The sequence below is a fragment of the Delphinus delphis genome, chromosome 19 (genome assembly GCF_949987515.2).
Source record: "Delphinus delphis chromosome 19, mDelDel1.2, whole genome shotgun sequence".
NCBI classification, from domain to species: Eukaryota; Metazoa; Chordata; class Mammalia; order Artiodactyla; family Delphinidae; genus Delphinus; species Delphinus delphis.
In genome coordinates, this window is record NC_082701.1 from 52,553,471 (window position 1) to 52,578,543 (window position 25,073).

At 46.5% G+C, this 25,073-nt stretch overlaps 1 protein-coding gene across 1 annotated transcript in view; it reads left to right on the forward strand.

Moving 5' to 3' along the window:
* Positions 1–417: 417 nt before the first annotated feature.
* GLP2R (glucagon like peptide 2 receptor) overlaps positions 418–25,073 on the forward strand; it is a 49,934-nt gene continuing 25,278 nt past the window's right edge. The window contains exons 1-8 of the mRNA XM_059998452.1: positions 418–606; positions 6,624–6,711; positions 8,640–8,744; positions 11,504–11,625; positions 16,827–16,933; positions 18,890–19,043; positions 21,470–21,629; positions 22,674–22,734. Of these exons, the coding sequence (XP_059854435.1) occupies positions 418–606; positions 6,624–6,711; positions 8,640–8,744; positions 11,504–11,625; positions 16,827–16,933; positions 18,890–19,043; positions 21,470–21,629; positions 22,674–22,734 (986 nt within the window). The remainder of the gene's footprint in view (positions 607–6,623; positions 6,712–8,639; positions 8,745–11,503; positions 11,626–16,826; positions 16,934–18,889; positions 19,044–21,469; positions 21,630–22,673; positions 22,735–25,073) is intronic.

The following is a 25,073-nucleotide window of genomic DNA, read 5'->3' on the forward strand; positions in this document are numbered from 1 at the left end:
CTAGGGGCCCATCCTCCCTGCCACGGGTCCTCAGCAGCTAGAACCCAAGCCGGTCCCACCCTGGTCCTGTGCACAGAGCGGGGCTTCGGGGGGTGGAACCCACTGACCGCTTTGCCTTTTCTCCTGGGCGGCCTCTGTCCAGGAAGTCCCAGGAGCACAGCTGACTTGGGGGAGGTCTGGGAAAAATCTCCTTGCTTTTTGGGGGGGCCGGGGCGGGGGATGAGTCGTCACAGATGAGAAACTTTGGAGATCTGGTAGATGGCTCTAGACTGGGGCAGACGCTCTTGGGGCGGCGTCCAGAGGGTTTGTGCAAACATTTTCTCGCCGTAGGAAGAGGAATGCAAGAGGAGGCCGCCTGTGGTACATCTGGGACCGTTCAAGCAATGTGCCAGCACTTGTGACCGCACGGCGAGGAAGATGAGGCCGGAACCGAGGCGGGCAGGGCCCAGGAGTAGGAGAGTGGGACCCCTGCCCGGAGCCCACACAGTGCCCGCGGGCATCCCTGCCACCCGGGGGGCCAGGCCTCCCCCCTCCCCCGGGAAGCGGGCTCTCTGGACCCCCGCGAGGCCCTTCCTGGCCCTGCTGCTTCTGGTTTCCATCAAGCAAGTAAGAGCCGTTTGTATTGTTATTGTTACTGTTATTATTATCAGTTGTATGTATTTTCTGACCGTAGAAGCACTTCAGGCCTCTTGTAGGCAATTTGGAAAACGTAAAACAGTATTGAGACATAACGATCCCCCGTAATCCAAGCATTCAGAGGTAATCACTGTTCACATTTTGGCATATGTTCCTCAAATCCTTTTTCTATGCATTTTATTTTTACACAGATGGAATTAGGATGCAGACAACATTTTGTATCCTGGTCTCCCCTTTACATCATATCATAAGCATTTTCCCATGTCAGCATGAACTCTGCAAAGAGCATTTAGAATTCCTGCATGTTTCCTCCTGTCCACTTTCATCGTTCTTTCAGGTTTGAGTTATTTAAATTGAACGGGTGGATTTTTTTTTTCCCTTCCTTCCTTCCTTCCTTCATTTCTTCCTTCCTATTATAAAAATACAGAATGCTCATTTTTTACAAAAAGGAACTTACCAAATCCAGAAAAGCATAAATACAAACTACACACCACTGTAATCCCACCACCCAGAGATCACCCCATTCACATTTTTTGACTTATCCTTAAGACATTTTTCTACCATTTATTTACATATAGCTTTTTTTAAAACAAACATAGACTCATCCTATAAATATTTTCTTGCAATATGCTTTTTTTCTTAACAAAATACACTAATATCACAAACTAACACTTCCATGAAACGGTTACTATGCCCCAGGTCTGGTGCCAGGTCCGGGGCCCTTATTATCTCATTTCATGCACTCAGCAACCCTGGGGAGGGAGGTTCTCCTGTTAACCCCATTTTACAGATGAGAAAACTGAGTCTCAAGGAGGTTGAACTTTCTTCCTACATCAGAAAATGTAGCTCCATGGCATGATGTTTAAGGTCTTCAGGGGTGTATCATAATGTATGTAACTATCTTCTTTAGTTGGGCGTTCTTGGTAGTTTGTTTTATTCTTATCCAAGGAGACGAGACCTTTGCCCCTTCCCTTTTCAAGGTTCCTTTTTTATACCGGGCCATGATGTGAAGGAAATTCTGTTCCACTCACCTGAGTAAGGAAGTGTCTTGAGAAATGCTTCTCTTCTTCCTTTGGTCCACGGGCAGAGTTAGGCTCTGTTTGCAACCTCGGAATTCTGAACGCCTACTGCTCCCATGGAGGGAGGGCTGGGTGCCGGCTCTCATAAGTGTTCACCTTATCAGACTTTCTTTGGTGCTGGTGCAGAACCAGACAGGCAGAAAACCCCTACCAAATTCTCTGTATCCAAGTCCTCCCAGAGGCTGGCTTCAAACCCTCACAAAGGGTAGATGTGAGCGCAGACCGTGGTTTCATGGGATTCTTGCCATGGTGGCTGCCTCTCGTGAGTGACCAGAACCTTCCTGAGGGGACGTGGCCTGGCCTGCCGCCTGCCCCGAGACTTACTTAGTGGCAAGGCCGTTGTTGGGAGAGTTGATACAGGTCTCTCACCCTTGCTTCAATTCTCTACCTCATATTCAAACGGAGTATATTCAGCTAATTGCCTGGTTTTGTTCACCTCCTATCCACAACCATGTGTCAACTGTCTATTAGGTGGCAAGCCCTCCTGCAGCACTTGGCATTTTATCCTAAATCATCTTGCCCAAACTCCCACAATGAGCCTTTGAACCCATTTCACAGATGGGGAAGTTAAGATTCACAGGAGTTACACAATCACCTGCAATGGTATAGCTTGTGAGCAGTGGAGCCGTCGCACCTACCCCCATCTATTTGCAGTCCTGTGTTCTTTCATCCCCAGCATTCCTTGGAAGCTGTGGACATACGAATATTTCTATGTGACAACCGCAGAATCTGCAGTGCCTCAGGCCGGCTTATGACACTGACCAAGCCACACCTTGGTATTTTCATAATTGATACCGTGCGTGTGAGCAGGGCCCCCTCCCCGCCTCTGCCACCCCATCTGTTTTCAGAACCTCTTACACTCTGTCTGTCCTGTGGTGTGTGTGTGTAATCCTGAAGACCCTCCTCTTGGTTACCCATCTTAAAACCCATCTTCTTTCTCCAGATGTGTATGTTACAAGGCTTTGCATAGATTGCCATGATGAGTTTTGCTCATCGACGCTGGCCCTGCATGGATATAAATGACCGCAATGTGCTTTTGCCTGGAAGTCTTCATAAAATTCACTTAATGAGAAATTCTCAGGGATCGTTTAGTTTCTAAATTCGAGCTGGGAAACGGTGCTATCTTCTCACTTCTCCTGCCCCTCCCCACAACTCAGTTAATTAGCAGTTGCTTTGGCATCAAAAAATATAAACTCTCTAAGGCTCTTTAAGAAGCGAATGTGTGGCTGTTTCATACTTTGCTGATGAGAGTGTAAAAAGGTGAATATTTTTAAATAAAAATTATTTTTTTGGCTAGGATAGATAGTTTGGCAGTACATTGTCAAAACCTTTTAAGAATGTATAGTCTATGACCCAGAAATTCCAATTCAAAGAATTTTTCCTAAGAAAACAAAGATGTGCTCAAATTTTTAGCTGAGACTATTTTCATGACAGCATCGTTTATATTACCAAACATCTAAAACAATGTAGATGTTCAATGCTAGAGGATTTAAAAAATAAATGATATCACATTCATCCACAGAAAATCATGGAGCTCTTAAAATGGTATTTTAGAAGTGTAGTTCTTGAAATGGAAATATAGTCATAATATATCTTCAAGTGGGAAAAAAGGCTACAAAACAGTATGATTTCCTTTTGGGTTAAAATGAAGAAGAGAAGAAAGAAGAAAGAAAAAGGACGTATGTGAGCGCAGAGAGGAGAGTCTGGAAGGAGATGGTTATTTCTGACGAAAAAGATTAAGATTCCATCTTCTCCCCGTTTTGCTTGTCTGTTCATTTTTATTTTATTTACAGTGAAGTCTGTTCCTTCAGTAACAAAGAATAGTAGAAGTTTTATTTAAAGCAAGTCAGCAGCGGCTTTTCCCTCCTTTTCCTTACTCCCTTCTCAGCCAAGTGTGTTGTGATGCTGGTTGCCCGTGCAAGGAAAAGAGGAATCGCTATCAAGCTGAACTTTTCCAGTTAGAAAACATCCACCCATCATTACTTTATTTGGGTTTGGCTGTGATTGAACTTGGATTTGCCTCCTGTGTTTTTGGTGTCGTTAGGACAAATACCTGGGAAGACAATCTGAGTCTGTCCAGCTCTTCTAGACTGACCAGATTCAGTGCTTCTTAGGTTTTATTTTTTTCTTCTGACCCTGGCTGTTAGTCATGGCAAAGAGCAGGGGGATAGGAGAATGTTAGCCCAGGGACAGCTCACGTCTACAATTGATTTTATTATCTCTTCCTCTGCCGGGTCCTGGTAGATATAAACAGCACTTTATCCAAGAAAGGGTCTTTCTTTGGTGGCGTGGAGGAAGGTGGAAGCTGATGACTTTGTTATCAACATCTCTGCGGAATTTGTAGAAATAATATAGTCAGTTATGGTCCCATTAGGGTGCGTATTTCTTTAAACAATGTGGTCTTTTGTTCCATTGTGCCTCTTGGGCCATAACTGAGAGAGAGATTAAAAACTCACTGGAAACTGAAACCAAGGGGTAAATGCCAATCATTTCATCATCGTTACCATCCTGATGACCATGGGAATCCCATGGTTCCCAGGTTGTGTGCTAAGGTGCCCCAGGGCACCGCTGTGAACTCGCAGGGGTGCTGTTAGATATTTTAATTTTTTGAGGGAAGCAGCACTTCATTATTATTATCCATTCCTTCGGATGACGTTGTATCTTCGCAAAGCTGGGCTTCTTTGCAGTTGCTGTGATAAAAAGCAAGCACTGCGCAAAAATCAGTGTGGGACAGGAGCACAGGTGGTGATGGCCAATCTGCTTCTCAGGTCTGAGACGTCTTACAATCCCCCGCAGGCACTAAGTTTGTTCGGGTCTACCTACTTGATGAGTGGAACTTTAGATATTTCTTTTGGCCTGGGGATGCTATGGAAAGATTATTGAGACACGAAAGGCACTGAGAGCTGAGAAAGTTTGGACACCTTTTGTCCGATGGTGGCCATGCTAGCCCTTTTTCAGAAAGTTGGCTATGTGATTCTCTGGAAAGATTGCAAAGCAACTACTCACAGACCCTAATGTGAATGCCATGGGATCGGGCAGGGGGGCATGGTGGGCAGAGGAGGGAGGGGGTAGATTGGACTAATTACTCAGGAGGTGAAAACTAGCTACCTGTGGGGCTCACAGATGGTTTTTGTTTGTTTGTTTGTTTCGTTCTGTGTGTGTGTGTGTGTGTGTGTGTGTGTGTGTCTGAATGCCTTTTGGTGGACTGTCTCCCCAATTTACAATAGCCCCACCATCACCTGTCCCACCTCATTCTTTCAGGTTACCTACCTGGCCCAGAAAAGCACTGAGTTTGTTACCCCTTGTGAGAGGAGACAAAGCTCACTGATTTGCTGGGTGATCTTAGCACAGATCACATGTTTAACCCCTGCTGGATTCATCCCAGCCCCCTCCTCGCCCCATCTCTGAGCCTCTGTTTCTCTAGCTAGAAAATATGGGAGAAAGAGGACAGTAGCCCCTGTGCTAAGGGTTGGTGTTCAGAGATGAAGGGCTAGCTCGGCCCTCCAAGAACATACGCGTAGCGAGCGAGATGAACGTGTGACCCGCCGATGACAGTACAAAGTGATGGGTTGTGTGTGGGCTCCCGGGGCACCACAGAGGGTTACCAGCTCCAGGCTTCAGTGAGAGACGTGGCCCAATGGGACCAGCGGCCGTGAGCTTGAGTTGAGCATTGACACGTGAACTGGGAGTGAGCCAGGGGAAGCGAGTGTGGAAGGGAGGTGCCGACGGGAAGATCCCAAGTCATGGGAGAGCAGGATGGGGGTTGAGAGACTTGGGATGGGTGTGGCTGAGAAGTTCATTCCTGAGTCAAGGGGTCCTGAGGGGAAGACTAGGCAGGGGACCCCCCGTTCTCAGGTCGGCCCTGTCCCCCTGGAACAGCATGGAGGGGGGATGTGGCACCAGTGAGGAGGTGAAGGGAACAGGAGGCCGGCTTGGACAGGAGAGAAACGCAGGAGGACAGACTCGGGTGCATAGGTGGATATGGGGGTGGGGGGGAGGGGAGAAGTGGGGGACGACTCCTGGCCTCTGGTTTGTGGCTGAGAGGACGATGGTGCCAGCACTGAGCCACTAGGGGAGGGGTCTGTTTGGAAGCAGAGGAAGACAGGGTGAGACTGTCACTCGACTTAGGCCAGCTGCTCATATAATCGCCTTATCTTTAGCAGACGCTGAGTCCTTTAGGGCAGAGACTGTGTCTTGCCCATCTTTGTACCCCCTTAATTCCTTCCTAATGGAAAGCCTGGCACACAGTACGTTCTCAATTCAAATGAGTAAGTTGAAGAAGGGAAAGACCCTTTAAAACCAAAACAAATGGTTCAGCTACACAACTACAAGTTGTTAGACAACCCAGGTATCTGGAAAGCCCCGCAAAATGCATGCTGTATATCCAAGGTTCTACGGGATGTTGGAAAGAAAAACGGTCCCGAAGCCTCAGTACAGTAGCAGAGCGTCTGCGACCCAATGTCTTCAACTCTGGGCCCACAGCCACCTGGGCGGGACAGCACAGGCCCTGAATTGTTCTGGCTCTTCTCTGAGCACCGTTGAGCCCTCTTAGTGTGCTGCTCCTCTCTTTGAGATGCACAGGGTCTTAGAAGCATGCAGCTGTTCTTCTGGTTGGTTGTGAAACGTCAGGATGGGCACGTTGCGTCCTCTTGAAATGTCAAGCTCATGGAAGATTCTGAAAAAAATCTTTTGTGTTTGTTTCAAACCCAATATGATTAGATTATGGAGTGCATGTGAAGTGTGTATGTATCTTGAAGGTAGGACATAAGTTACCAAAGAAATTGTTTCGAGGTGCAGGCCATTATGGACTCATCAGTGGGAAGGTTTGAGAATCGTGGTGTGAGATGATAACAAGGCCACCTCCGTGCTTGCTGCTAACTGGGGGTCTCCATGGTTTTCTCTGCTCAGGTTACGGGATCTCTCCTCGAGGAGACAACTCGGAAGTGGGCTCAGTACAAAGAGAAGTGTCTGAGAGACTTACTCAAGGAAACTTCTGGTAAGTACATGTATCAGTTATCTATGGCTGTATAACAAATAGCCCCAAAGCTTAGTGGCTTAAAACGGTAATAACAATGATTTATTATCTCTCACAGTTTCTGTGGGTCAGGAATTCAGACAGAGCACACTGAAGATGGCTTGTGTCTGCTCTACAATATCTGGAGTTTAGCTGGAAGACTCAAAGGCCAGGGGTTGGATTCATCTGAAGCCTGGTTCACACCCATGTGTGCTGGTGGATGCTGGGAACCAAGCTGGGGCTGTTGGCCGGAACACTTCCATGTGGTCTCTCCATATGGCCTGGGCTTCCTCACAGCCCGGTGGCTGGGTTGCAAGGACAAGCATGACCAGAGGCCACGTTGCCTTTTGTGACCTTGCCTTGGAAGTCACTTCTGCCATGTTCAGTTGGGCCAGACAGTTAGAAAGGCTACCTGCCTCCATTGTAAAAGAGCATGCGAGATGGGATATATATGCGTGTGGCCATCTTAGATAAAAGCCATCTGTCACAGCACGCTGACCACCTAATCACATGACATGAGCGGCTGTTGTAGATTAACCCAGGAATCTACTGTGTGTTGAGGGGGGTGTCCTTCCGTCTCCTGTGCTGTTAACACTCCTCTTATCCCGGTCTACATTAGGTTTAGAGCATTCTAGCTGATACGTTAATAGTTTGGTCAGCCCACAACCTCTCCTGCCTACATGCTGACTCTTTGGGTACGTGCAAATTCTCTCTTTTTTTTTTTTTTTTTAAAGAAAAGAAAGGAATAAGGAGCCTTGGCCCACTGCCTCTGAGACTGGGGACTGGGGGTGAAAGCTACCTCCTCCTTGTTCTCCTGGCTTCTTTCAGATCATTTCATTCAGGGACCTGGAGGTTGACAGGACACTATAAACTCTCTCTGCCTTTTCCTGACCTGAAGGCAGTCCCAGCCTCCAAGCTATGCCCCCCTCCCTCCTTCAGCCAGGTGGGCGGCCACCAAGGCTTGATTCATTGCAGGAACCACTCCCACCTAGAGGAATATTGCTTTCTGAGGTCAAAGTAGGGCAGGTCCTCCTGATCAGGTGCCACGCTTTGGGCAGCTCAGCCAGGTGAGCGCCCACACACTGGGTGCTGACACCTGGCCACCAGGTCCATAGGGTGCCCCGAGCCAGCCCGGAACCCAGCAGATCTGCGTTTGCAGGGTCCCGATACCAGCACCCTGAGTGGCCCCCGAGTTCTAGCTTAATAGGGAGCCAATGGTAGGAAATGATGCTTGGTAACCAGGAGTGAGGAGCTTGCAATGCGGATGTTTGGGGTCCAGCCTGAAACCCCTCATTTGACTCTGGGGGCCCATAAGGGTGGGGCTAATGTTTGTAGTGTCTCATTGCCAAGTGCCAGGATGTAAGTCATACCCTGAGCTCGAGGGGCCCAAATATGTCATAATGATCGTTGGATTAATCTTCAAACAGAGAAATCCGACCAGGCAGTGCTTGCGTCAGGTACACATGACCAAGGACCTGGATCCTGCAAATCCCCTTAGATCCACTGGTCATTTTGCACATTTCATGTTAAGGGTGTTCCGGGATCTAACTGGTGAAGGTTTGACAATGATTTAGTTAATTATGGGACAGAAGATGCTGGCTGAACATCCAAGTGTCCTCCTGACCCTGAGTTTCTGTGAGAGTTCAGCTCATGTAAAGTAAACCAAAATCAGTGTGACGTGCACATTGACATAAAAGACTGGACCACCGCCAGGGGTCAAGTTGGGTAGACAGAGCCCCAGTGTGGGGCTGCATGAAGCATTCCCATCCTCTCCCTGTGGTTCCTCATCCTTGACCTGTCTGGAGAGTGCGACGCCCCTTGCTGGTCCCTGTGCAGCCTACACCAGCTTCTGATGCCAGGGAGGTGGGTTCTGGGCTCCATCAGTTTATTTTGTCCTCTTCTTTCCGCAGGCACAGTTTGTAACGGGACCTTTGATCAGTATGTGTGCTGGCCTCATTCCACTGCAGGAAATGTCTCTGTTCCCTGCCCTTCATACTTACCTTGGTGGCGCAAAGGTAATAAGTCTTATTTTACCAATTTCTAACATTTCCTTTATGGCCGGTCCGTCCTGGGCAGCCCAGCCAAGGGGTGGTTGGAAGGCTCCAACCAGGTTCTTTTCTCCAGCCCGCTTCTCCCACGAAAGGTCTCCTTCTAAGCTGTCAGTAACACATCTTCCTTTTCCTCTCTGCTTCTTCTCTTGTCTTCCTGCAAGTCTTCTGTGTCTGGAGGTTCTGTTTATATCAGAGTGCTCTTTTCTTTGAAGAGCTGAGAGTCCAAGTCTGGCTACCACAGACTTTGCTGCAGTGAGAGTAAGAGTTATCACCGTCATGGAGAGGAGAAAGAGATGTGGGGCAAGACGGGGATGCTCACATCCATGCAGTTCTTGCTTCCCAGATGGAGAGGAAGGCCATCAAGACTACCCCTGCAGGGGCTTCCCTGGTGGCGCAGTGGTTGAGAGTCCACCTGCCGATGCAGGGGACGCGGGTTCGTACCCCGGTCCGGGAGGATCCCACATGCCGCGGAGCGGCTGGGCCTGTGAGCCATGGCCGCTGAGCCTGCGCGTCGGGAGAGGCCACAACAGTGAGAGGCCCGCGAACCGCAAAAAAAAAAAAAAAAAAAAAGACTATCCTTGCAATAGCGTTGGGAGGAATTGGTGCTTTTCAGCCCCATGGGACTTGGATGGGGAATTTTACCCTTAGCTTGCCCTGAAGTGACCATGACTTAGAACCCACCTCCACCTGCCCCAGCAGCCCAGCCTCCTGGTTGGGAGTGAAACCAGGGTGGGGAGTGAAACAATTCAAATCTAAGAACGGGCCGCTATTCTCAAGGAACATCAGTGATTACAAAGTTCCAGGCCAAACAAAATGAGAATGGCTTTCTTTCTTTCTTTCTTTCTTTCTTTTTTTTTGGCCACACCGCGCGGCTTGCAGGATCTTAGTTCCCCGACCAGGGATCAAACCCAGGGCCTCAGCAGTGAGAGCATGGAGTCCTAACCACTGGACCGCCAGGGAATTCCCGAGACTGGGTTTCTGAGAAGGCAAGATGGTGATATTTTGTACTTAATTTCAGCCCAAGAAATCATCACATCAGTTAAAATTTGGTTTCAATATTTTGATGCCTCCAGTGCAAAGAGAGAGAATTTCGAAGGCAGATGCATTTCTGGATGGGAGCAGTAGTGGCATATTCTATGGAACTGTCATCTGGGGGAAATTCAGTGGGAATCAGCCCAGAAGGCCTGAGGATGTGAAGCTGAAGGGAAGATACTGGAGAGTTTGCTGGACCAGTGGGGTCAGTTCAGTGGGGAGGAAAGAGCTTGCTCAAGTCAGGAGCCCTAAGGGAGGACTTTATACTCTGAGACTCTGGGAAAGTTCCCAGCGCCCTCTAATCTGTGGTTTCCTTGTAAAGTGAAGTGAATAACAGCCGATTCTTAAGGGCATTTTGAGGCATGAATGGGAAGGCGCACATTGGGTCCACCACACAGTAGGTGCTTCGTAAGTGGGAGCTGGGGCCGAGCCCCACTAAGGTCACACTCCTTGGATTCCTTCAGGGCTTTAAGGACCCGAAAGTCTGCGACTCCTTGAGCGCACATGGAACGGATCAGCATCGCCCAGCTCTACGGTCTACCTGTTCCTTCCCAAGAGCTAAAAACACAGGTCGATTCCACTTTAAGAGAAAAAGTGATCAAAAACCCAAACTTACAAAGAAGTTGAGTTAAAGGCCTTTTAAAAAAAATTTGGGTCCTGGGCTGCTGAAATGTACTCAAGGGAGTGTGAGTCCCAAAAGGTAGGAAGTTACTCTTCCCCTCGACACTGTGTGCATCGAATGTTTAGAATCCAAGTGGGGCGCCTGACGTCAAAGGAGGACGTGGCACCAGTGGAGGGGTTTGGAGAAGAAAAGATGGAGCAGAGCTCCTGTGGATGAGATTAGAGGAGAAGGAGCATTCGAATATGAGAAGGGAGAGGGTACACAGGCACAGAAGACTGAGCACGAGGCTGGGGCCTGATCGCGAAGCCAACCGTGCTTTACACTCCAGGCTTTAAACTCCCCTCTGTAGATAAAGATTACGTGGAGCCAGAGAAGGCGTTAAGGCACGAGAAGGACGTCGTAGGGTTTGTGGTTTGGGGAGATGACGTTGGTAGCCTGTGGTTGAGGAACTGAGGGATGGAGGGGGATCGGGGAGGTGAGTTCGGAAGCTCCTGCAGTGGTCCAGAAAAAGAGAGGCTATGAGGATGTGTATACAGGCAGAGGCAAGAGCTTGGGAAGAAGAAGAAAGAGTAAAGAAAAATATTGGAGGTGGAATCGTCAAGACTTGTCATCAGAAGCAGGAATGGAGGGACAGAGAGGGGTAAGGCCCTGCCCAAGGCCACAGAGCTCATAGGTGGCAGAGCTGGCTCGGTCCAGCGCCCTCTCTTCTTCATGGCACGGCCTCCTGGGCATCAGGAAGCCCCAGGTCTGCGTCTCCCAGCTGGGCCACACCTTGGAGGGCTGTCACATCTCTGAGTCACCAGGGACCGTTCCAGCTCCAGGGACTTTGGGTAAACATAGCAGACATTAACAGAACATGGTTTGTTATGAGATGGATGTAGAGGCTTCCGTGTTTTTCCTTCCATCCTAAATAAACAGCAAGGATGCTGTGAGCCCCCAGAAGGGGAAGTGAAAATTCCTTTTCCCTGGGATTTTCCACAGCTTTGCGGTGAGGATGAGGGCCTTCCCACGTGCTCGGGGAACGGGCTGCGTGTTCTGACCTTTCCCCCAGAGCTGTGTTTACTTTCAGAGCACTCAGGAAGGGCCTACAGATACTGCCTTTCTCAGGGCACTTGGCAGACGCTGGAGAACTCCACAGATATTTGGCAGGACAACTCCGAATGCGCTGAGGACCACAGCTTCAAACAAAAGGTGAGTCAGCTGGGCTCGGTGAGGACGGGCCCTGGGGCCCGAACCAGCCTCTGCCGGGGTCCCCGCAATAGGGGCCGCACAAACAGCCTGCTTCCAGTGCACCTGCCCCAGACTCACCTGGGAAGGTCCTCCGTCACCCAAAACAGCACCCCGGACGGCAGCCACAGAATCTCTTCTGCTGCTGGGATGCGATGTGAACCTCCCAGGGAAGGCGCCCCAGCCTCTGTGCTTGCCGTTCCGTCCGCCTGCAACACTTCCCCCAGCTCTTCTGTGGCGCCTCCTTCCCATTAGTCACGTTTCAAGCTCAATGTCTCCTTCCAGGTGAAGTCTTCCAAGGCCACCCCATGGAGAACGGTCTCCATGGTCACTTTCTGCCACTCCCCCCAGCCTTTACAGCACCTGTCACTCTCTGAAATTCTCTGGCATCCGCCCCCTCCTAGAATGTAGACTTGGTGGTGGCAGGAGACAGTGTGTCCTGAGGGACACACACCTAGCAGCCGGAGTACAAGCTCAAGGCCAAGGGCCTGGCAGCCCGACTCACGTCCAGAGTCTTTGCTCCCTCGTTCCTTATACCCCACCCTTCACTGCTCTGTGCCTCTGCTTCCCCGTCCATCCCCAGCAGAGTGTATTTATTGCATGTGCCGTGTGAGGGTTGAAAGAGTTGATAGACATACAGTTCTCTGGAGAGAGCCTGACCCCTCGTCACCACGACGTAAATAAGAGTGCTGGCTCCGTCCCCAGGATCCAGCCCATTCGCTGGGCAGTAAATCGTCATATCGTGTCTGTGGTTCCTTCCCAGTGGGAACTGGCCCATCCTTGCCTCTCTTGTCTATCACATCTTCCCATCAGGCATGAAGAACCTTCCGTCAGATCCTCTACCTCCTCAGGGAATTTTTTCTCAACCTCTTTTTAACGTTATTCCTTGAGTTGGCAGAAGTCCATGTTCCCTAGACCCTGTGACAGGTCACACCTCTTAGAGGTATTAAAATCATACCTGTGGTTGGGATGGATTCAGCTTATCTCAAGGATGTGTCTTGACGTTTCTCACAGCGCCAAACTCATGCTAACTGCATGCCGTGAACTGGGCACTTTGTTTGTATTTCTTATCTTCCCTCCTGGATGAAGCTGCTTGAGAACAATGACAAAGTCAGAGTTATATCAGAATGCATGCCACCCCCTGGCCCAGTGCTGCTAAAAGTGCACAAAAGCCTTTACATACAGTGGGCACCTAGGAAATGTTGAATGAACGGTTTCACAGATTCTGAGTCAGTGGGCGTGTGGTGGGGGTCTAGGTGTCAGTACTGGTGGGAAAGCTCCCCAGGTGACTCTGAAGGGACTGGAAACAGAGGTGGTGACAACGAATTCACCAGCAGGTGTGAGGTGCCTGCTGCTTGCTCTGGGCTGAGGTCTGCCGACGGGGACAGCAAAGCAAGATGGGAAAACTGCACTTTCCAAGACAGGAAGTAAAGTTTTCTCTTTTTAGAGCAGTGAGGACACGGGCATTGCCTCCCCCTCTCTGCAAATGGCCATATTTCCAAGAAATCAAATACTTAAAAAAAAAGTTTCTGGCCATGTTTACCTGTGTTTCTAGTGGAGGGTTGAATTTTTGCCCAAAAAAGGCTAGTGTTAGTAAATCTATGCCCTTTGGAGTTTTGGCAAACAAGATATGTTATGTTCTTCCAACTGACAACTCACTGGGGGTCCTTATGCATGTTAACTGGTGCTTTTTTAAGGAGATTGTGTATGTGTGTGTGTGTGGGTGTGTGGGTGTGTCTCTGTCTTTCAAAATTGTACACACTATGTCTTTTCCGTCTTCACTGTGCGCTCATGCACTGTGGCCGTAACTTCTGCAGTTTAAAGTGTGACAGCAAGAGTAGCACGATTCTCTAAAATTTCACTGATAGCAGATTGGTTCTTACTGTAGATCTTAGCAACCTCAGCATATGATTTTTTTTTCTTTCCTTATTAACTCGAGAGCTTTCATCTTTTCACTTAAAGGAAGCACTTTGTGGCTTCTCTTTGGCACATCCGAACTGCCAGCATCACCACTCTTTGGGGCCATTATTAAGTAAAATAAGGGTCACTTGAACACAAGCACTGCTATACCAAGAAAGTCTAGCTAATAACCAAGAGGGGTACTAAGTGACTAACGGGCAGGATATGCTGGACAGAGGGATGATTCGTGGCTCAGGAAGGACAGAGCAGGGCGGTGTGAGATTTCACCACGCTACTCAGGATGGCGCACAATTTAAAATTCATGAATTGTTCATTTTTGAAATTTTCCCTTTAATATTTTTGGATCGAAGGTTGACAGCAGGTAACTGAAACCACAGAGAGCAAAACCGCAGATAATGGGAAATGACTGTAAAAGAAAAAGTTGATAAATTGGACTTTATCAAAATTAAAAACTTATGCTCTTTTAAAGGCACTGTTAAAAAAATTAAAAGGCAAGCCACAAAATGAGAGAAAATACTGGCAAAACATGTATCTAACAGATTTATATCTAGAATATATAAAGAAGATTTACAATTCAAAATTAAGACCAACAATCCAATTTAAAAGACGGCCAAGGGCTTCCCTGGTGGCGCAGTGGTTGAGAGTCCGCCTGCCGATGCAGGGGACGCGGGTTCGTGCCCCGATCCGGGAAGATCCCACATGCCGCGGAGCGGCTGGGCCCGCGAGCCATGGCCGCTGAGCCTGCGCGTCCGGAGCCTGTGCTCCACAACGGGAGAGGCCGCAACAGTGAGAGGCCCGCGTACCGCAAAAAAAAAAAAAAAAAAAAAAAAGACGGCCGAATATTTGAACAGATACTGTACTAAACAAAATGTACAGACGGCAAATAAGCACGCGGAGTGATTCTCAAATCATTAATCATCAGAGAAGTGCAAATAAAGCCGCCATAAGATACTGCTACACACCCATTAGAATGATTAAAATTTAAAAGACTGATTGTAGGAAATGGTCGTAGACCCTCAAGCAGCTGGCCCTCTGGTGGGAATGTCAATTGATACAACTTATTTAGAAAACAGTTTAGCAGTTTCTTGAGAAGTTAAAACGTACACCATGCTACCGCGTCATTCTATTTCTAGCTATTTATCTGAGAGAAGTGAAAACCCACGTCCACATAAAAACTTGTACAGAAATTCTCAGAGCAACTTTATGTGTGAGAGCCAAACTCTGAAAACAGTCCGAATGTCCATCAGTGGGTGAGTGCGTAAATAAATTGCGGTGTATTCACAATGGAATACTACTCAGCAATAAAAAAGGAGTAAACTATTAATTTTTTTTTTTTTTTGGTAGTACGCGGGCCTCTCACTGTTGCGGCCTCTCCCGTTGCGGAGTACAGGCTCCGGACGTGCAGGCTCAGTGGCCATGGCTCACGGGCCCAGCCGCTCTGCGGCATGCGGGATCCCCCCGGCCCGGGGCACGAACCCATGTCCCCTGCATTGGCAGGCGGACTGTCAACCACTGTACCACCAGGGAAGCCCCAAACTATTAAATTTTTAAAAATTTTAGATTTACTCTTTATTGAGTTAATATTGGTCTACAACATTATTTAAGTTTCATGTAGACAACATTCTATTGCTACTTCTGTATACCCTACAGTGTGCTCACTACCAAAAACTTACTTTCCATCCGCTGCCATATAGTTGATCCCCTTTACTCTTTTCACCACCCCCTGCCCCTCCCCCTCTGGTAACCACTACCCTGTATATACGTGTTTCTTTTTGTTTGGTTTGATCATTTATTTTGTTTTTTGTTTTTGTTCATTTTTTTATATTCCACGTATGAGTGAAATCCTACAGTATTTGTCTGTCTCTGTCTGACTTATTTCACTCACCATAATACCCTCAAGGTTCCTCCATGTTTTTGCAAATGGCAAGATTTCATCTTCTTTATGGCCGAGTAGTATCCTTGTATATATTTACCATACCTTCTTTAGCCACTCAACTGTTGCTGGGCACTTAGGGTGTTTCCATATCTTGGCTGTTGTAAGTAATGAACATAAGAGTGTATGTATCTTTTTGAATGAGTGTTTTTGTATTCTTTGGATAAATATCAAGAAGTGGGATAGCTGGATCAAATGGTAGCTCTAGTCTTAATTTTTGGAAGGAATCTCCATACTGTTTTCCATAGTGGCTGCACCAGTTTGCATTCCCATCGACAGTGTAGGAGGGCTTGCTTTTCTCCACATTCTCACCAACACTTGTTATTTCTTGCCTTTTTGATAATAGCCAAGGAATGAACTATTGGTACATGCTATGACATGGATGAATCTCTAAATAATTATTCTGAGGGAAATAAGCCTGACAAAAAATAGAATACTTATAAGATTCCATTTATATAACATTTTAGAAAATGCAAACTACCCTCTAAAGGCAAGGGATAGTGAGAGGGGGTGAATTACGAACGATCACAAGGAAACTTTCGGGAGGTGATGGCAATGTTCATGATCTTGAATGTGGTGATGAAATCACAGATATATTCCTGTCCAAATTCACCAAGGTTTATACTTTAAATATGTGCAGCTTATTGTCCCCCAATTATACTTCAGTAAAGCTGATGAAAGAGTTATGCAGAGAAGTTTAGGCATAACCTAGCAGGTAATACGTATTTACTGTGGGTTCTTGTGCAAAAATTTATTCAGAAACATAATCTTGATGGCTATATGCACAGTGGATGGAGTGAGAAGATGGGATTTCCTTTGGAAAATCACACTTAATAACAGAATTGCCAGTAAACTAACCTCTGTTCGCAATCAGGGTATCCTGGGACTCAGGGAAAATATTCCAGTGTTTAAGTGGGTCTTTGTTAAAGAGATCATCTGTGAAAAGTTACTTTAGGAAGGAGACACATCCAGATGGAAACCCGGCCCTGTCTTCCAGAGACAGGGACCCCGATGCCCTAGGGACAGCACGCCTGGGGGCAAAGAACCTGTCCTCATTCCCAAGATGTCCTCTTGTCCTGGGCACAATGCTCTTATGATATCGTGAATCTCAGTGCATCACTGCTGGGCAGTGGGACCAGCCATGGAGGTGAGACCCCCAGTGGGCTCTTCACTCATGAAGGTTCCTCGAACTCTGAGATGTGCCAGAGAGCTGTGGTATAAACAGGTCTACTAGGGTTCGGGGCATGGAGAGGGGGCTGGACACCGTAGCTGCCGGGCTTGGCGGTCACACCTGCTCTTTCTCTGCATTCAGGTGGAACACCGCGCCTTGCTGTCGACCTTGCAGCTGTTGTACACTGTGGGCTACTCCCTCTCCATCGTCTCCCTCTTCCTGGCTCTCACCCTCCTCTTGTTTCTGCGGTGAGTGGAACTTCTGCTGTCCCGTGTGCAGACAGGTACCCAGGCATGTGCTCACTGGCTCCCTTTAGAAGGCAGGAGACTAGGCTGGATGATTTCAGGGCTCCTCAGAGCTGGACGGGATCCGAGAGAGTCTCCAGTCCATCCATCCCATTTTGTAGGCAAAGGAAAGGGATCTCAGAGGTCCAGAGAAAGACACTGAGTCACGCCAGGTCGCAAAGCACAGCTAGGACTGGAATCTGGGACTCCTAACTGCTTTTGCCTCTTGGATTAGATGACCTCTGCCCAGCCCTGGTCTAAATTTCTAGTTACACCCATTATTACCACAGCCCCTTCCCACCACAACTCTACCAGATGCATTATTTTTATGGACGAGATTAAAAACCAAAGTAGTGAGCGGGAGAGCTGGGCTTTTAATCCGGGGCCCTCGGACTCCAATTAGCCGTCAATCATTGGAGAGCTTCATTGGTGCCAGGTACTGTTCTAAGCACGTGACGTGCATTAAGTCATTTAAGTCTCTTTGTAATCAGAATTAAGATGAATTCTAATCCTAGGAGATTAGCCTTATTATTACCCCATTTGATAAGCGAGTTAACTGCAATATGGAGAGATGACGTCACTCGCCTACCATCACACCGCTGGCAGGTGACGGAGCCAGGATCGCAACCGGGCGGTCCAGAGCCTGAGCATTTTCACTCCCTTCTACTGTGTTTCAGAATCCAACACCTGAAGGCATTTTACTAAATCACGTTTTTAGAAACGGCCCAAGTGAGATATTTATAGACCCCCTAGGGAGCCCTCCAAGGCCGTCTCCTGGTCCTGGTCCGTTCAGGAACATAACGGAGTGTAATGTGGCAGAATGAGCGTTCCACGCAGATGCGGAGGCCTGGATGGGGACCCTGGAGACCTGGATGCTAATTCCAGAGCAGCTCCCACCTGGGCTCTGCGAGGCCCAGGGCTGGCCCCACCTGACCCCTCAATCCCATGATGCTCTTGAGGCCCTAGAGCAGAGAGCGGAGTCATGACCAGTTACCCCGCTGGGAGAACAATTACTGAACAAGGGGAGAGAATTCCACGGCCTGTGCCCACTGCTATCTGTGACCTCCTCCACTCACCTTCCCAAAGTCCCAGAACCAGGCCAGGAGAAAATAACTTCCTGGCCCTGGAGGAAGTAACTTTAGCAGAGCCTGGGTTGACCACGTGTCCATTTTGTCTCTGGCTTTGGGGATGCATAGATAGTAAAACACAAGGACCTGCTCAGATCTTTTTGGAAACTAAAAAAGTAATGATAGCTCTAAGCAAGGCAGGACTGGACGGACATAGGCTGCACAGGGGCATAGGCAGGGCTGTGAGAGCACAGTGCTGGAGAAGGGTCCTTTCACTAGAGAGACCGAGGATGCGGAGTTTTACATCAGCCGGCACAGGAGGCTCCAGCTGGGTGAGGGAGATCATGAGAGCTAAGTGCCAGGTACTGTGTGAGCACACTTCACCCATTAACTGGTTGAATCCTCCTGTAGCCCTTTGTGGTGAGTGCCCTTGTTCTTACAGGGAGTAGAGTCTCGAGAGCCATATACTGACCTCAGAGTTTCTGGGTCTAAATCTCAGCTCTGCCACTTACTGCTCTGGGACTTTGGACTTAAGCTTTCTGCCTCAGTTCCCCCGTTTGTAATGTCGGGAGCTGTGAGGAGTAAGGATACCCGTAAGTACCCACAGGCAAGTAGCTTGGAACATAGCCTGGCATGTTGAGCATTCTATAGATGATAGCTGTGATTTTCTCCATCTTACACATGAGGAAAATGAGGCACAGAGAGGAAAGATCCTTTAAGCCAGCTATCCGGCTCTGGAGACTACACTCGGAACCTGTGCCCTTCAGTGGCAGATACGCAGGTTTCAGGCACACACCTGTCGGTCTGAGCCGTTCTTTTCTGAGGGAAGACACTCGGTTTTCTCCTTGCACAGAAAACTCCACTGCACACGCAACTATATCCACATGAACTTGTTTGCCTCTTTCATCCTGAGAGCCCTGGCTGTGCTGGTGAAAGACGTCATCTTCTACAACTCTTACTCTAAGAGGCCCGACAGTGAGAAACAGTGGATGTCCTACGTGTCAGAGGTATGTCCTTCCTTACTGTTGGCCTCGACCTGGTGGATCAATACTGGAACTGCAAGAAGGTGAGGCTGGGCAGGAGAAGAGAGAGAGAAAGCGGTGTCAGTCTCTCTGGTTAGAGATGCATCACCTAACTTAAAAAAAATTCAACCTCCCGAGAATGGGGCAGGTAAAGGAAATCAGTAGCAGCAAATGTCACCGAGGGGCTGCTTTATACCCAATGGGTGGAAAATCTCTTCACCTGTAGACAAAAGAAATGGACCAGATCAACCTTTTAAAATTATTACTGTGTTTCACGGCAGTAAAGCTTTTCTACATCTGTTGAGATGGTTTTTCCTTTATCCTGTTAATAATGAATGCAGTAACCTCTCAAACTACCTTGCACTCCTGGAAGAAATCCAGCTAGGTCCTCATATAGTAATCTCTCTCCCCTCCTGCTGGACTGTTTGCTTAACACTGTGTTTTGTTCAGCAGTTCCTCATCTACGTTCAGGAGTAATTTTCTTTTCTTGTACAGGCATACCCTGCAGATACTGTGGTTTGGTTCCGGACCACTATAGTGAAGCAAATATCGCAATAAGGCAACTTAAACGAATGTTTCGGTTTCCCAGTGCATATAAAAGTTATGCGTACACTATACTATAGTCTGTTAAGTGTGCAATAGCGTTGTGTCTAAAAACATAATGCACATCCCTTAATTTAAAAATACTTCATTGCTAAAAAATGCTAACCATCATCTGACAACATGGGGTTGCCACAAACCTTCAGTTTGTAAAAAACACAGTATCTGAGCAGTCCAGTAAGGCAGAGTACAATACACGAGGTATGTTTGTACTGCCTTTATCAGCATAAAGTTTCTGCTGACTTCTCAAGACAAATGATCTCTTTCTCACTTCTCTGGAAGAATTTGTTTAAGATCGGTATTATTTCTTCCTTAAATGTTTGATAGATGACCCTAGTGAAGCCATTTGGGCCCAGAGTTTTCTTTATTGCAAGGCTTTTAATTATGGATTAATTAGGACTATTACATTCAGATTTTCTGTTTCTTCTGGTGTCAGCTGGAGTAATGTGTTTCTCTAGGAATTTGTCTACTTCATTTAGCTTTTCAAATTTATTGACATATTGTCTATATTCCCTTAAGATCTTTTTAAGGTCTGTTACATCTATCGTGGTATTCCTTTTTTCATTCCTGATACTGATTATTTGTACCCTCACTCGCTTTTCTCCCCCCTTGATAATCCTTGCTAAAGTTTCTTAATTTTACTGGACTTTTCAAAGAACAAACTTTTGGCATTATTGATTCTCTTTATTTTATGTCCTCTATTTCATTGATTTCTGCTATTATCTTTATTATTTCCTCCCACGTACTTTCTTTGGCTTTATTTTGCTGTTCTTTTTCTAACATTTTTGACATATTTAAGGTAAGTCACTTTCAGCCTTTTTCTTTCTTAATAAATGCACTTGAGTTGGTAAATTTCATTCTAGTTGTAAACTTCATCCTAGCTGCATGGCCCAAGTTTTGATATGCAGTATTCGCCATACATTCAGTTCAGGAATAATTTCTAATTTCTATTATCATTTCTTCTTTGATTCATGAATTATTTAGAAGTCTATGTCCTCATTTCTAGTCATATGAAGATTTTTAAATTATTGATACCTTGCTTAATTGAACTGAGATCAGAAGACATACCTTTCAGTGCCTTCTTTTTAAACTTTTTTTTTTTAACATCTTTATTGGAGTATAATTGCTTTACAATGGTGTGTTCGTTTCTTCTTTATAACAAAGTGAATCAGCTATACGTATACACATATCCCCATATCCCCTCCCTCTTGCGTCTGCCTCCCACCCGCCCTATCCCACCCCTCTAGGTGGTCACAAAGCACCGAGCTGATCTCCCTGTGCTATGCGGCTGCTTCCCACTAGCTATCTATTTTACGTTTGGTAGTGTCTATATGTCCATGCCACTCTCTCACGACATCCCAGCTTACCCTTCCTGCTCCCCATGTCCTCAAGTCCATGCTCTAGTAAGTCTGTGTCTTTATTCCCGTCTTACCCCTAGGTACTTCATGACCTTTCTTTTTTTTTCTTAGATTCCATACATATGTATTTGTTTTTCTCTTTCTGACTTACTTCACTCTTTTTTTAACGTTTAAAAAGTTTTTTCAGTGCTTTCTTTATGGAAATTGCTGATGATGAATTCTACTTGTCTTTGTCTAAAAATATCTTGGATGTCAAGAAGCTGGGCTTTAAAACCTACATGAAGCCCCCATATTTTTATATTATTGCCAACCTCTCTGAGATGGTCAGCAAGGGTTTGGGAGAGAGGGGAGCTCAGAGGGAGGGGCTGTGCATGTGGAGGCGCTTCTCCACCCTGGTGGGGTCGAGATGCTGAGGGAGCCTGGACTCACCCCCATGTGCTCTGTCCTCTGCAGGTGTCCACTTCCTGCCGCTCGGCCCAGGTTCTCCTGCACTACTTCGTGGGTGCCAATTACTCATGGCTGCTGGTTGAAGGCCTTTACCTCCACACGCTCCTGGAGCCCATAGTGCTTTCGGAAAGAAGGCTGTGGCCCAGATACCTGCTGGTGGGTTGGGGTGAGTGACCTGAACCCCCAGCCTCTTCTCCTGGGGACCTATCAGAACGTGGGAGCCCAATAGAGCTTTTGGTTGGAGTTAGGGGCCAACTGGAGCGAGGTTTCTGGGACAGATAACCTCTCAATCACAAGAGACTCTGAAAAGAGGGGTATGTGTGTGTGAGTGTGCACGCACTCCCATGCACATGTGTACATGCATGTAGACATAAGTGCTGTAGACCCAATGCACACATTCGAAACTTGGGAAGGTTTTGGTAGAATCAGATGACATTCCTCCTACCCTGTCCCCAGCTGTATTCATCTACTAGGGCTGCCATAACAAAATACCATAGTCTCTGTGGCTTGAAACACAGATATTTATTTCTGGAGGCTGGGAACTGTGAGATCACAGTGCCAGGATGGTTGAGTCCTGATGAAGGTCCTCTTCCTGGCTTGCAGACAGCTGTCTTCTTGCTGTAGCCTCACATCACGGTGGGGGGAGAGAGAGCGAGAGAGAGAGAAAGAGAGCTCTCTGGTCTCCTCTTATATGGACACTAATCCTATCACGATGACCACCCCTACTACACACACCTCATCTAAACCTGATTACCTCCAAAGGTCTCGTCTCCCAATGTCATCACGTTGGGGGTTAGGGCTTCAACATATGAATTTGGAGGGGATACAAACATTCAGTCCATGTGCCAACTAAGTCTCCAAGATGAGGTCTGGAACCCCTGTTGCCACAAACCCTTGGGGACGTTGAGGCTGCGGCATTCAGAGGGCATAACTTTGGCCGGTGATTCAGGAGGTTTGATAGTTGTCTTTGGATTTACTCTAAGCTGCTCTGTGACATGTGGCAAATCTGTCCTCCTCTCTGCTTCCTGGTTTCTCAAACAGTCAATGGCCCTGTGCCCCTGTAGGCCTCTCCAGCTGTCACAGTCCACAGTTCTATGAGGTTTGGGTTTGTATAAGTTTCAACCAGTTGTGCTTGGCCCATCGGGGTAGTGTAGGCAGTAGGCAAGTTTGGTCAGCCAGCCCTTGACTCCATTTCCGTGTTTTCTCCCAGCTTTCCCGGTGCTCTTCGTTGTACCCTGGAGCATCGCCCGCGCTCAGCTGGAGAACACAGGGTAGGTAATTCACCTCTTTTTACATTTCCGTGAGCTAGCCGTTCCCAGATAGGCCCCAATGTAAGGAAATATACTATTTTCCCAAAGAGAATATCCACTCCCTTCCATTTTGGCCATCCAGGATACACTTAAGTATGTAGATAAAAGAATCAAGTACCTTTCTTGTAGAAATTAGTCTATTAATTTAGTTACACATGCAGATAAGCACAAAATTAGCACAAATTAGTACAAAAATTGGCTGCTTAGGTTAGCAGCGACCCCTGGGTATATACAAATATAGGTACAAGGATGCTTATTGCATTCACAGTGGGGGAAAAAAGGCAAAACCAATCAAACAAAAAAAACCCTGAACATCCATCAATAGGGGAATCATCACACAAATTGTGGCATACCTATATAGTGGACTACTGTAAAGCTACTGAAAAAACAAGTTAGTTCTGTACCTTTTGGTTTTTAGGGACTAAACCTCAACAGCGTGTCGTTAACCTTGCTGTGTGTGTCAGTTGTGTGTGACACACAATAATGTGTGTCAGTGATTCCATTTTTTTCCCTCCAAATAGTTACCACCAAAAATCCCCTACACAGACATACCTTGGAGATATTGTGGGTTCAGTTCAGGCCACCACAATCAAGTGAATATCTCAATAAAGCGAGTCACGTGAATGTTTTGGTTTCCCAGTACGTATGAAAGCTATGTTTACACTATAATGTGTACTTGTTAAATAGTAAGACTTGAAAGTAGCAATTACTCCTTGATCCATGGGCTACTGTATACTATTAAGTGTGCAGTAGCATTATGTCTTAAAAAAAAAATCTCGATTAAAAATACTTTATTGCTACACCAGGCAATTCCCAAGACTTCTGTTTTAAATGACTTTTTTTCCCACTCTAATTCATTCCTGGGATCAGTTTCACGTTTGAACATTAAAACAACCTTGCATTACTAGAATAAAGCTACTTCGATTGTGATATACGATTGTTTTACATACCGTGGATACAGTTTGTGCTTCTGTTTACACATTTTGCATGCATGTTCAAAAGAGAAACTGGCCTGTGACTCTATTCTTGTCATATTCTTTTTAGTTTTGATCTGAAGCTTATGTTGGCCTTATAAATATTTTGAGCAATATATACTTTTCTGTTTCCTGGAAGATTTTTATGTAAGATTACCATTATTTCTTCCCTAAATATTTGGAAGGATTTACTTGGAAAGCCATGTATCCCTGGAAATCATTTTCTGTAAAGGTACTTAATTATACAAACAACTTTTGGAGTAGATATAGGTTTTTTAGACATGTTTTCTTTCTTGGGTTAGTCTTGTTAGCTTGCATTTTTTTAAGAATTTGTCATTTTGGATGAATTTTCAAATTGATAAATATAAAATTATCATAATTTTAACAGCAAAGAAAAAAACTTTATTGCTAAAAAAATGCTAACCATCATCTGAGGCTTCAGTGAGTCATAATCTTTCTGCTGGTGGAGGGTCTGGATGGCTGCTGACTGACCAGAGTGGTGGTTGCTGTAGGTTGGAGTGTCTGTAGCAGTTTCTTAAAATAGGACAAAATGATGACGTTTGCCACATCTGTTTTTCCTTTTATGAACGATTTCTCTGTAGCATGCACGCTCTATGATAGCATCTTATCCACAGAAGAACTTCTTTCAAGATTGGAGTCAATCCTTTCAAACCCTGCTGCTGCTTTATCAACTTATTTTATGTAATCTTCTAAATCCTTTGTTGTCTTTCCAACAATCTTCACAACATCTTCACCAGGAGTAGATTCCATCTCAAAAAACCACTTCCTTTGCTCCATCCATAAGAAGCAAAACTCCTCATCGGTTTAGTTTTATGATGAGATGGCAGCAATTCAGTCACACCTTCAGGATCCACTTCTAATTCTAGCTCTCTTGCTATTCCCACCACATTTGCAGTTAGTTCATCCATTGAAGTCTTGAACCCCTCAAGGTCATCCATCAGGGTTGGAATCAACTTCTTCCACAGTCCTGTTCATGTTTCTTTTTGACCTCTTCCCATGAATCATGTGTGTTCTCAATAGCGTCTAGAATGGTGAATCTTTTCCTGAAGGTTTTCAACTTACTTTACCTAGATCCATCAGAGGAGTCAGCAACTAAGGCAGCTATAGCCTTACAAAATGTATTTGTTAGATAGTAAGACTTGAAAGCAACAATTACTCCTTGATCCACGGGCTACAGAATGAGTGTTGTGTTAGCAGGCATGAAAACAACGTTAATTTCATTGTCCGTCTCCATCAGAGCTCTTGGGTCACCAGTGCATTGTCAATGAGCAGTCATATTTTTGAAAGGAATCTTTTTTTTTCTGA